The sequence below is a fragment of the Corvus kubaryi genome, unplaced genomic scaffold, assembly GCF_017639235.1.
Source record: "Corvus kubaryi isolate FWS band 111438036 unplaced genomic scaffold, C.kubaryi_AGA036_p1.0 37206, whole genome shotgun sequence".
Lineage (NCBI taxonomy): Eukaryota > Metazoa > Chordata > Aves > Passeriformes > Corvidae > Corvus > Corvus kubaryi.
This window is the reverse complement of record NW_024581059.1, coordinates 91,436-103,143: the sequence shown is the minus strand read 5'-3', so window position 1 is coordinate 103,143 and position 11,708 is coordinate 91,436. Positions and strand designations below refer to the sequence as shown.

Sequence of the window (11,708 nt, the reverse complement as noted above, 5' to 3'; positions counted from 1 at the left end):
TTTTTTTTTTTTTTTTTTTGTTGGGCTTTTTTCTCCTAAAAGGACCAAGGCATGATGATGCCGAGGGACCTCGGGCAGGGAGGGAGACGGGAGGGGTGGGGAGGAAAAAGGGACAGAAAGGGACCAAAAAAAAAAAAAAAAAAAAAAAAAAAAAAAAAGCCAAAATAAAAAAATATATATATATAGCTCTGGCCTTCGAGTGGAGGTGGCAGCGGTGCCGGGCTGGGTTAGTGCTGGAGGTGCCGACGCCGCGGCGCCGTCGCCGTCTCCGTGCTGGCCGCGGGCTCAGAAGCCGTTGCCGCTGATGTTGATGGACTGCAGGTCGGCCACCTGCATGACGTTGATGCCGCTGCTGGCCAGGCGGGCGATGCCCTCGGGGCAGATGGCCTCCATGGCCACCATGTTGGTGGCGATGAGCGCTGAGGGCGTGGCGCCACCGTTGCCCTCGGCCGCGGCCGCTGTGTCCATGGGGACGGCCGAGACGTTCATGGCCACGTTGGTGGCACCTCCCTTCTTGTTCTGGTGGGTCTTGATGTGCTTGGAGAGGTGGTCGCTGCGCATGAAGCGTTTGGGGCACTCCGGGCAGGCAAACTTCTTCTCTCCTGGAGGACAGGGAGACGGGCGTGAGGGATGGCGGAACGGGGTGGAGATGGGGAGGTGGGACTGGGGGGAAAGGTTGGGATTTGGGGAAAATGTTCCTTTGGAGAGGCTCCCCTGGGATGCGGTTTTGGCCCCGAGAGCTAAAGGACAAGGACAATGCTCCAGCGTGTTGGATTTTGGGAAAATGTTCCTCCTCCTGAGAATGATCAGGCTCTGGAGAGGCTCTCAGCCCCAAGAGCTCAAGGCCAACGCTCCCAAAACACGTTGGCACTTCAGACTCGGGGGAATCCCTGGCGCTGCCCTGTGCAGCCCCACGAGTCAGACCGGACATCCCCGTGAATTCCCAAACTTCCCGGGATGCCAGGACCCTCATCCCTACCTGTGTGCGTGCGCTTGTGCCGCTGCAGCTCGTCGGAGCGGGTGAAGCGCTTCCCGCACAGCACCCAGGTGCAGATGAAGGGCCTCTCCCCCGTGTGCCACCGCAGGTGCGCCCGCAGGTGCGAGGTCTTCCCGTACACCTTTCCACAGCCCGGCACGTGGCAGATATGCTGCTTTTTTTTCCCTGGATCCCCAGAGCTCCTGCGAGAAGGGAAAGGTTAAACCCCAAGGGAATCTCGGTGTGCAGGTGACGCAGCCTGGGGGGTGTGGATATGCGGGACTGAGATTGGCTGGACCTGCGGCGTTGGTGGGTTTAGGGTTGGGGGTGAGGTGAGGTTCAGCCAGGCTGAGAGCCAGGTCCTGCCCCTGGGTCATAACACTCCCACGGGACATTCCAGGCACAGGGAACTGGGGCTGGAAAGCTGGGAAAGGACCTAGGGGTACTCAGGTGGCCACGTGGATGTGGCCGCTGGGGACGTGGGCAGTGGTGGCCTGGGCAGCACTGGGACTCGATGACCCTCAGAGGGACCCTTTCCAACCCAAATAATCCCATAAAATGAGGCGCTTTGGGGGTGCCAGAGCGTCCCCAGTGCTGGGTCCGTGGGGAGCAGCCTCACCTGCCCTCTCCTTCCTTGCAGTAGGGACAGGTGCAGGCTTCCCTCCGTGTTTTCCGGCCCTGCTGGGGCTGGGGGTCGGGGCTGGTCTCCCCCTCCTCCACGGCTGCGCTCTCGTCCCCCAGCCCGTCCCCACTGCCGCTGTGCAGCCCCAGCTGGGCCCCGTGGTCACCTGGAACAGAACATGCAGGTTAGGGAAGGTTCCTCACCTGGAGGGGAGGGTCTCTGCTGGATGGAGTTGTGAATCCCACCCTTCTCCCTTGGCTTTCCTGACATTCCCCACCCTGGGGCTCTCCCTGCCCTCCCAACGATGGGAAGGGCAGTGGGGGTGTCTGGGGGGTGCTGGTCACTCACTGCATCCCCTCTGCCCGGCACTTTGGAAGCTGCACTTTCCAAAGCTGGCATTCCCAAACCCCAGCCCACGATTCTTCTGGGAAGCCCTGCTGGGACCAGCACTTCGGCCAAGCTGGGAAATTTCCTTTGCAATCCCGGTTTTCCGTAGGAGCTCCGAGGCAGGAGCCAGAGGCGGCTGGAGGAGGAGAAATTTCAAATCCCCCAAGAGGCGCCGGCTGGGCTCTCCTGGAGGTGCCAGGAGGGATTTCACAACCCAGGGACGGCATTGGGAATGAGGAAGAATTCCTGGCAGGAACAACCTCCCTGGTCCCTGGCGGTGCCAGTGCCAGCAGGCGTCAGTGGTGCCCGGACAAAGCTGCACCGAGGAGCCAGGCCCGTGCTCAGGAGGGACAGGAGCCACCAGGAATGCATCCCTGTCACTCAGGAAAGGACAAAAACCACCAGAAAAGTGAAGAAATCTTCCCAAAAATCCAAGCTTAAGCTTCCCAGCACAGCCTGAGGCCGTTTCCCCAGGTCCTGTCACTTGGGACAGCAGTGTCCCTGTCACATGGTGGTCCATGGCAGGAGCAGCCAGGATGACACCTGGGGCTGTCACCTGACACACAAACACCAGATATCCCTGAGCATGGTCCCTTCCTCCAGCCTGGGACCAACCCCCATCGTCCTGGGAGCACGGGAATGTTGTCCCAGCCAGGCCTGGAGGAAATTACCCCCTCCAAAGGTGACACAATTTGAAGCTGGCCCTCGGCTGCCACATTCCCGAGCTCCCTGTGAAATGGAGCGACTTCAGGAGCGTCCCAGTCCCTCCCTGCAGCTCCAGTGACGTGAGCGCAGTCACAGCCCCGCACGGAGAGAGCCAGGGAGGGGTTTTTAAGCTTCCTAAGCCAGCACCGACAGCTTTGTGCTCCAGCCATGGATTAGAGATTTCCCCGGATGGGAAGAGCTGCTGGAAAAAAAAAAGCCAGAAGAAAACACAGCTTCTCTCCCCCCCAAAAAAAAACCCCAAACCAGGAGGAAACACAAGTTTTCTCCCCAAAAATACTCCAGGGAGGGGGAGAATCCAGCCAGGATGTCTCAGAATGGCTTCAATCCTCCAAGAGGCAAAAGCCCACGCGGCATTCTCCAGCCTTTTGGCACGGGGGGAAACAAACCCAAATCCTGCTGCTGGAGATCTGTGGCTGCCTCTGAGCAAGGTAGAAATTCCGGACCTGCAGGCATCATCTCACCCCAAGCAGGAGCTCTGAAATCCCTGGGATATGACAGGTTCAGGGGAAAAGTGGGCAGAGAAGATAATTCGCATTTATTATCCCCGCTAACACATGTCCCTGCTACGACTAAAACTTCCCTGGAGGCTCCGCACTCGGGTCAGCAAAGCCCTGGAAAAATATATTATTAATAGAGCAAGAGGGGGTTTAATCCTTGGAAAAAGCCTGGGGAGAAAGAGGGATTTGGGGAAAGCAGGGGAGGGGAGCTGCCCCTGGCCCTGCTCCACCAGCAGGGACCTCTGAGACCCCCCAGGAACGGGGCAGTTTCTGGTGTCCCACTAAAAACGCCAAGCCCCGGAATCTTGGCTTGGGAATTCTCTGCAGACAAGGTGCTCCTTGTGCAGGAAGAAGCTTGGGTTTGTTTGCTTTATTTAGCAAATGAACAGGAGGTGAGAAATGCCCGGCAGGGAGGAGAGAGGAGCTCTCACACCCACCCCGGCCGACCTCGGGATGGGGGAACAGACCCCGTGTTCATTTTTAGGGGAAGAGCTGGAAATAAAACCCAAAACAAACAAACCGGGGCTGCTTGTGCAAACTCTGCACCTCTGGCAGCAGAGGGTGAGGGGGGAGAGCTGGCACTAGGCACACGTGGCTTCCAGGCAGAGGAAGTTTTAAAGGTGAAAAGAAAGAAAAGCAAAACCTGGGGACACGCAGCCCCGATCTCTCAAGGTGTGTTCCTGAAAAAACCTCCAAAATCCACATTTTCTAGCTCACAACTCGAGCTCTCCCCATTTCCTGCCCGGTTTTTGGGGTCACTGCCCTGCCCAGAACAAACCCCAGCTGCTCCAGACACACCAAAGTGCTGCACAAAGGGACAAAGTGGCTTTGGAACCACGTCCCTTTGGTTTTTTCTGTCTGATTCCCTCCCTGATTCGCAAAATGAGTTAATCTGCACCAGGAGCTCATCCATGTAAATGAGCCAAGCTCTGGCTCAGCAATTCCTTGGGGATCGGGGCGGCAGAGAGGGAACCAGGGGATGGGGCAGGCTGGAGGTCTGCAGCCCAGCGAGTAATTGTGCTTTAATTTGGACCCTGATGGCTCCAGAAGCCACTCCTTGGGCAGCTCCTGTAATTGCTGGAGGTTTCTGTGTGTCAGGATGAGCACAGAAACCTTTGGACAGGGATAAACCGGGATGGAGCTGATGGAATGAGTGAGGTGGGCTGCGATGGGGGACACAGCTGAGGCAGGGAATCACCTCATCATCTGCTCTGCCAGATCCCTGCATCCCCCAGGATTTGCCAAACGCCTCAGTCGTGCTGCAGACGGACAGACAGAGCTCCTTTGCCCTGTAAATCCCCATCTGGATTGTCACAAAACCGGGATGAAGCCTCCGGTCCTGCCTTGCTTTTGTTGGGGTGAAAGCACCTAGAGCACCTCACCCTGCAGCAAGGCAGGTCCCACCATATCACCCCGTAACATCCAGGCAGAAATCCCTGAGCAAGGGCTGTGGAAGGAGGAAAATGCCTGGATGAGACAGGGAAGGGCAATTCCCAAGGTGGGGAACCCCAGCAGGCATCTCCCGCGTCACCCAAACCTCCGTGTGCCTCTCGCCCACCGCAGCCAAGGGTGGCTGCTTTCCCAAGCCACAAATCCCAAGTTTTCAATCCCAGAGGAGGAATTTCTGCCTGTATCACTCCCAGGATCTAACCCAGGCGTCTTGGGATGGGGTGGGAAGGGATGAGGAGCCGTCTGGATGCTACCAGCCGCGCTAAGGTGGGAGCCAATGCTCTGGAAAGGAGCCACATGGAAACTCCCCCAACCCTGGGAGCTGGGATGTGTCTCCTGTGTGGGGTGATAAGGACGGTGCTGCAGCAGGGCTGGGGCCAGCCCAGATAAAAGGGAGAGGCAGATCAGGGCCAGGCAGACGGGTCTGGAGCCGGGACCTGTCCTGGGAGGAGTCACGGGGTGGGTGCCGCATGCCCGACCCGTCCGACTGGCGCGACTGCCAACCCACTCCCAGCCCTGCCGAGCCCTGGCCTGGAGCAGCAGCAGGGAGAGGAGAAGGAGGAGGAGCAGGGCTGCCCCACGGAGCCCAGGAGCCACGGGGTTGTGCCCCACAGGGACTCGGTGTGGGCACAATCTCACCCAGACAAAGCTGTGCTCACGCAGGCTCTGCCGGGGTCACCCCCTTTCTTCCCAAGCGAAGCCCAGGGTCTCTAAAGATTCGCGTCAGTCCCCAGCGAAGGGCACGGACAGAGGTCAGCCAAGGAATCCAGAGGGGATGTAAAGTCCAGCCTGGCTGGGGTTCAGAGCAGGAAGTTTCACAATGTGCTGTTTTCTGCCGTGATGTCACGGGCGCAGCGAGACAAACAAGGGCTGCATCATGGGTGGGTCCTGCCGCGGCTGATCCCTCTCCTGCCCTCCCTGCCACACTCAATGCCGTGGGGATGGCTCATCCAGGCCCTACTACAAAGCTGCCCTTAAAAACCAGCAAACAGGACACAATCGGGGCTTTGTGCCGCTGCCCCAGCGCCGGGAAGGGCCCTGGAAGGAGAAGTGGGAGCAGGGGGCCGGGAGAGGTTTGCTGAACGCATCTCCAAGGGTTCCTGCACCCACCAGGGGTTTTTCCTTTCAGGATGGTCCTGAGGTCCCACTGCTCCATTCCCCCTCATCCTCCATCCAAGGAGCTGGAAGGGAGCTTGTACTGCCAAGAAAACCCCAATCCCACCAGTGCTCCCAACAGCTCTATCCAGCCCCGCAATCAAACACCCCAAAACAAGGAGGGGTTTAACTCCAGCGCTGACCTCCCTGCTGGTCACCTGTTTGCACAGCACATTCCTCAGCCATTTGCACAGCCATGTCCTCAGTCCCTCAGGGCTGGGACATGGACATGGGGACAGCAGGGCTCTGCCAGGGACAGGGACATGGGGACAGAGCCACTCTAAGGACACTGAGCTCAGAACAGTCCCTCTCCTCCTCCCTACGGCAAAAGAGGAAGAGAAACCCTGACGTCACAAAATCCCTGCCATCACCCCCCTCGCACAGGATGTCCCCTCCCTGAGCGGGCTGGGGTGACACCGAGGCGACTCTCAGACCCCACGGAGGTGTCACAGGCCCCACCTGAGCCCCCTGGCCCTCACGTCACAGCCCCGGGAGGGTTTTGGGGCACTGTCAGCTGAGGAAATCCTCCCTCCCTGGCTCTGGGGGTGCCCTCCCTGGGGGCAGAGCTGGCGGCAGGGCCTGTTTGCCCACATGCCACCCCTGGTGGTCACAGACCTGCCCCTGCCTCGGCTCCTTCCCAGCCCGGCTGAGGAGGAGGAGGGAACAGCCTTCGAGCCATCCCATTAACAGAGACGCTGAGTTAAACCCGTACATGGCACTAGGCTCTGCCTCACACCCAGCAGCAAAAAAATCCGAGTTTTAAACACCTTTTCAGGCGTTGTTTTCTCCCCAGGGGATTTTTCCCCCTGCCAAAAAAAAGGAGAAAACCTCACTGGCAACGGGCCCGAGGGGCAGGAGCCACAGCCCCCTGTCCATGGGGGTCAGGAGGGGACACAGAACCCCCCAGGAGGCCGAGCTGAGCTCTGGAAGGGGCAGGACATGCAGCTCTGTCAGCCCAGGTGGCAGCCGGGGCCACCACACCCCTGGCTGCTAGGCACCTCCTTCTCCTTCCCCACCACGCTGGAACACGCAGCAGGATCCAAGGAAAACCAGCTGCAGTCTCCTCCTCACCAAGGGTTTGTTTTCCATTCACCTCTCTGGGAAGCAGAGGAGCTTTCTCAGCTCCAAAAATCCCTCCCAACTCCCTGCCTGGAGCAGAAAGTTCCAGCACACGTGGAGGCTTGGAAAATGCTCAGGGATTTGGGCAGTGTTGGGAACAAACCCCTCCCTCAAATTCCCATTGGAGAGCTCAGATCTGGAGGGACGCAGGTCTGGGGGGGCTCAGCACCCCCTGGAGAGGGGCTGGTGGGGGACAAAGGGACTCATTGCCACGTCTGAGGGACATGGCTGGAGAAAAACTCCTCCAGCCTGGAGTCAAATCCTGCCACTGGATCGGTGCCAGGAAGCTCTGTCCTGGCCACAGCTTTCCCCATTTCATCCCAGGAGCCTCCCGGACCATCCCATGGAGCTGGGGCTCCCCAAAAAAGCTGCTCTGAACCCTGCTTTGGCTTTTCAAATGCCACCATGTCATGGCGACAGTGCCAGCGTCACATCCTGGGGCTGGGGCCAGAGTGAGGAGGCCCCGCTGCTGCCGCTGCCACCGCTTGCGGGGAATTCATCACCGTGGATCAAGGGCTGAGAGCTGCTGAGCTAAAAAAAAGGAGAGGAGGAGGAGAAAGAGGAGGAGGAGGAGGCGGCGGCTTCGCAGCGTGAGCGCGGTGGATGGGTGGGCTCTAGAATGTTCCTCCCTGTCCCACCTCCAAGGGCAGAGCCAGGCATGAATACAGGAACTGGGGCTCGCCCATGCCTTTCTCCAGCGCCTTCAAAACAAGGAACGAGCCAGGGAACACACAGGGAACGAGCCCCGGCCCTGGCAGGAGCGGCCCCAGGCACAGGGATCGCAGCGAGGGGACCCCACAGGGACCCCACACACCGGGGCCATGCATGTCCCCCCCTCCAGGTGTAAACCCCAGCCTGTGGGAGCCCCCGCGGGTCCCTGCGCTCGGGGAAATCCAAGGATCAGGCTAATCCCGAGGATGGAGTGACCCGTGGTTCGCCTGAGAGCCAAGCTGCTGTAGCAACAGCCCAAAATAATGCTGCAAAATGAGCCCGGGGGAGCGGCCGCCGCCTCTCGTGAGAGGGAAGCTCGGGGTGGATTGAGCAACATTTTCTGCTGCCTCTCAACTGTGACTAAATCCAGCAACAGCCCCTTTTAGCCAGAGCCAGAACACAAAAAAAAAAAACCACCCCCAAAAAAACCCACCAAAAAAACCCCAAAAAACCCCCCGAGGAAAACAGTGGAAAAGCAAGTGCAGAGCACTCCCACAACCGATCCCTTCCGAGGCGGAAGCTGAGCAGGCTCCAGCTCAGCTCCCACATCCACGTATCCCGCTGTTCTCAGGCTGTGGAGACGGCGGGATGGATCCAGGGGAGCTGAGCAGGGTGGCCCATGCCCACGGGACCGTCTGGGCCACGCTGAGGTCACGCTGTCCCGTGCCAGCACCCAGACACTTAATGAGCCCTTTCTTCCGCCCCTGTGAGGAACTCCCCGCGGCTCCGTGACTGTGTTTGTTTTCATGGGGTTTTCAGTTAATCCCTGTGTTTTATGGCTGTGACTCTTTACAGACTCAGCCAAGGAGCTGAGCTGGACTTGGCTCCTCACCCCAGCCCTGACCCGAGACCCCTGGGTGCCCACCAGGGCAGGACAGTGGTACAAAACCAGGTGTCCCCCTTCTTCTCCACTTTTCCCCCCACAGTCATCTCCTCCCTTTCTTTCTAAGATTTAAATCCCCCAAAAAGACTTTTTGTGTCTTCTGGTGACCAACACAGGTTCCACACTCCCTCCCCAGGGCCAGCACAAGCCCCACCCCACTCGCCAACACCACTTGACACCAACCACGCCCAGCCCAGCCCCGGCCCGGCCCTGCAGGGTCCAGCGTTTCTCCTTCCCGTGCCTGGCTACGAAACGGGAACTGGACCCGAGCACTCACCGGGGGCGTTGGCGATGGCCAGGGGCAGCCCCTGCAGCTGATGCACCTGGATCCCGGACGCTCCCAAGGCACTGAGGTTAATAGTCTGGAGGCCCGGCACGGAGGAGAGCTGGGCGGCGTTGACGGTGACGGTGCCGCTGGGCAGGGAGGCGATGGGGGTCAGCGTGGTGCTGGTGCTGCCCGTCTGGCCCAGCGACACGCCCTGCATGGGGGCCAGCGTGATTGTCTGTGCCTGGGGGTTCTGCACCTGCAGGTTCTGCAGCTGGATGGTCTGCCAGCTCACCTGCCCGTTGGGACCCACTGTGGGCGTGCGGATGATGATGGGACCCGAGTTGGGCACGGCTTGGAGCTGCAGGTTCTGCAAGGTGTCTTGGGAGATGGCTTGAGTGGCAAAGGTCTGGCCAGACAGCGGGGTGGTCTGGAGGGCTTGGATCGTCTGCCCTCCTTGGACCAGCTGGGGCTGGATCAGGATCTGCTGCTGCTGCTGCGACTGCTGACTCTGATCCCCTTCCTTCTGCTGCCCCGGCTGCAGGGCCACCCCGGACACTGGGGTCTGCAGAGAGTCCGAGCTGGGGACGCTGCTGGCCCTCTGGGGGGGTCTGCGCCTGCACGTTGGTGCCCACTGTGGCGCTGGTGGAGAAATTCATGACGCCCACGTTACTGGTGGTGGTGGTGGTGGAGTAGCTGTTGGCATTGGTGAAGAAGGCGCCCGAGCTAGCTTGGGACGTGGCCGTGCTGCCCGAGCTGCTGGCAGCCCCCGAGGTGGCCGGCTGGGAGCTGCTGTCTGGCGAGCCCGAGCTGCTCAGGGTGCCCGTCTGGGATGTGGGGGCCAGGCTGGCAGCCACGCTGTTGACCGGCAGCAGGGTGATGTTGCCGTTCAGGGCCACGGGCACATTGGCCACGTACTGGGTCTGCCCGGAGAGACTGTTGTTGGCCAGTCCCACGCCCTGGATGGGCACAGCCTGCTGCAGCAGGTTGGGCATGGCGATGAGGTTGCTGCCGCCCGCGCGGCTCGTGATGATCTGCTGGTTGGAGCCGGGGATGATCTGCAGCTGCCCTGACGCATCCTGCTGCACGTTCACCTGCGCTGGGGTGGTGGCAAACTGCAGCTGCTGCCCGTCGATGGTCTGGAACTGGGGGATCACCTGGTACTGGATGTTGGGGATGACGCCCGGGAGGCCCGTGAGCACCTGCTGGTTCTGCAGGCTGGACGCCGAGGTGACCACGTAGGGCCCAGCACTGACCGGGCGGCTCTTGGAGGCGTCGCCGCCGTTGCTGCCATTGCTGCCCGGCTCCTTGGAGCCCGTGGGGGTGCTGGAGCCCGCCGAGATGATCTGCCAGCCGTTGGCTGACTGGGTGAGCTGGGCGGCGGCCGCGTTCAGGTCCAGCTCGCCACTCCCGCCCTGCTGGCCCTGGGAACTGTTGGAGTTCTCATTGGGAGACTCGATGCGACTACAGGTGGCTGCCAGCAGGGCCAGCGGGGACGGCTGTGACTCCTGGGGATGAGAGGAGGAGTTATGGGGTGGGAGGAGACCCGAGGGGCAGGCCCAGAGTGAAAAAAAAACAACGGGGAAACAAAAAAAACTTAAAAAGAGAAAACAGGGAGGAGCATACTCGGAAAAGATAAACACTCCTTCCTGAACAAACCCACCCACAGCCGGAAAAATACAACTGCCAGGCACAGGGCTGTCAGGCCAGGACAGCCTGAACCCACAGGGAAAAGCCCTTTGGGAGAGAGGAAAGGGGAGGGAGCCTGCCTGGGAAAGTCGAGGGGAGAGGGCTCCTCCACCCCGAAGCCGGGGAATCCCCCTGTGGCACAACGAAGCCCCAGGAAGGAGGGTCATTCCTGGGCACCCCGAGCTGGAGAAGGGCCAGTGGGGGCCGTGGTGTCACTGGGAGCAGGGGAACTGCGTGTTTCCAAGGAGAGCCGGGGAGGAGGGGAAGCCATGGGCGCTGCTTGGCAGTGCTCACCCTCCTCTTCCTGCCTGGGCTGAAATGCTCGCCTGGGCCCAGCAAACAGCTCGGCCCGGCCCTGGACTTTGCCACGAGTTCCCCGGGGCCAGCGGGGCCGGGTGGGGGCCGATCCTCCCCCCACTCACCTGGGCCTCCCCACCGCCGGCGCTGCTGGTGCTGCTGGCGTCGCCTTCACCCTTGTCGGGCTTCACAGCCGACATCTCCTCGGGGCTCTCCTGGTCTGCGCGGGAGGGAAGCGACAGCCCCGGTTAGGGACATTTTGGGGCAGGACAGCGGCACGAGGCTCGGGAAGGCCGGGCAGGGCCCGAAGGGGACACGGCGGGCTGGCTCCGGGGGGACCATGTGCTCCTGGCGCAGCCGGGAAGGGGCTGGGAAGCGCAGGGAGCTGCCAAAGGGGCGCTGGCAGCGGGACAGGGGGGGAGGACCCGGCCCTGCTCCAGGCTCCAGCTCCTCCCCGCCCGCTCGGGACACTCCCTGGCCCCCGCCGAGGTCCTCCCCGGGCCTCCCCCTTGCCTTGCCCGCCGGCCCGGGCACACACCTCCCGCCCCGGGCCCGCGGATCCACCCCGGGATTCCCCCCCTTGGTCCGGCCCGCGGGATCCCCTGCCCAGGGCTGCCCCACCCGCGACCCCCCCAGCGCCGAGTCCCCGCTCCCACCAAATCCTTCCTCTCCCAGCGCTCGGCAGCCTCCTCATCCTCCGCCGGCCACGGGGCTGCGGCTCCCGGTCCTGCCCTCATCCCCAGCACCCCTCACCAGGGTTCACATGGGGGTGGAGGGGACGCTGAACACCCCTCCGAGCCCCCCCGGCCGCTCGCACCTTCCCACGGCCCTCCCGCACGGCCCCCCCGCCCACGGCTCCCGCATCCGCCCCCGCAGGGCGCCGTGCCCGGGAATGGGGGAAAGCCCCCCGGTCCCTGCGCTCGCAGCCGCCC

General features: G+C 61.4%; 1 protein-coding gene across 1 annotated transcript; it reads right to left on the bottom strand.

The window, feature by feature from the left end:
* Nucleotides 1-156: 156 nt before the first annotated feature.
* Nucleotides 157-11,613, bottom strand: SP1 (Sp1 transcription factor). Its single transcript, XM_042022463.1, is given in 7 exon segments — nt 157-602; nt 980-1,179; nt 1,596-1,764; nt 8,803-9,397; nt 9,399-10,298; nt 10,902-10,996; nt 11,433-11,613. Coding segments are annotated over 6 exon segments (2,256 nt in total). The 5' UTR covers nt 10,977-10,996; nt 11,433-11,613; the 3' UTR covers nt 157-285.
* Nucleotides 11,614-11,708: the final 95 nt, after the last annotated feature.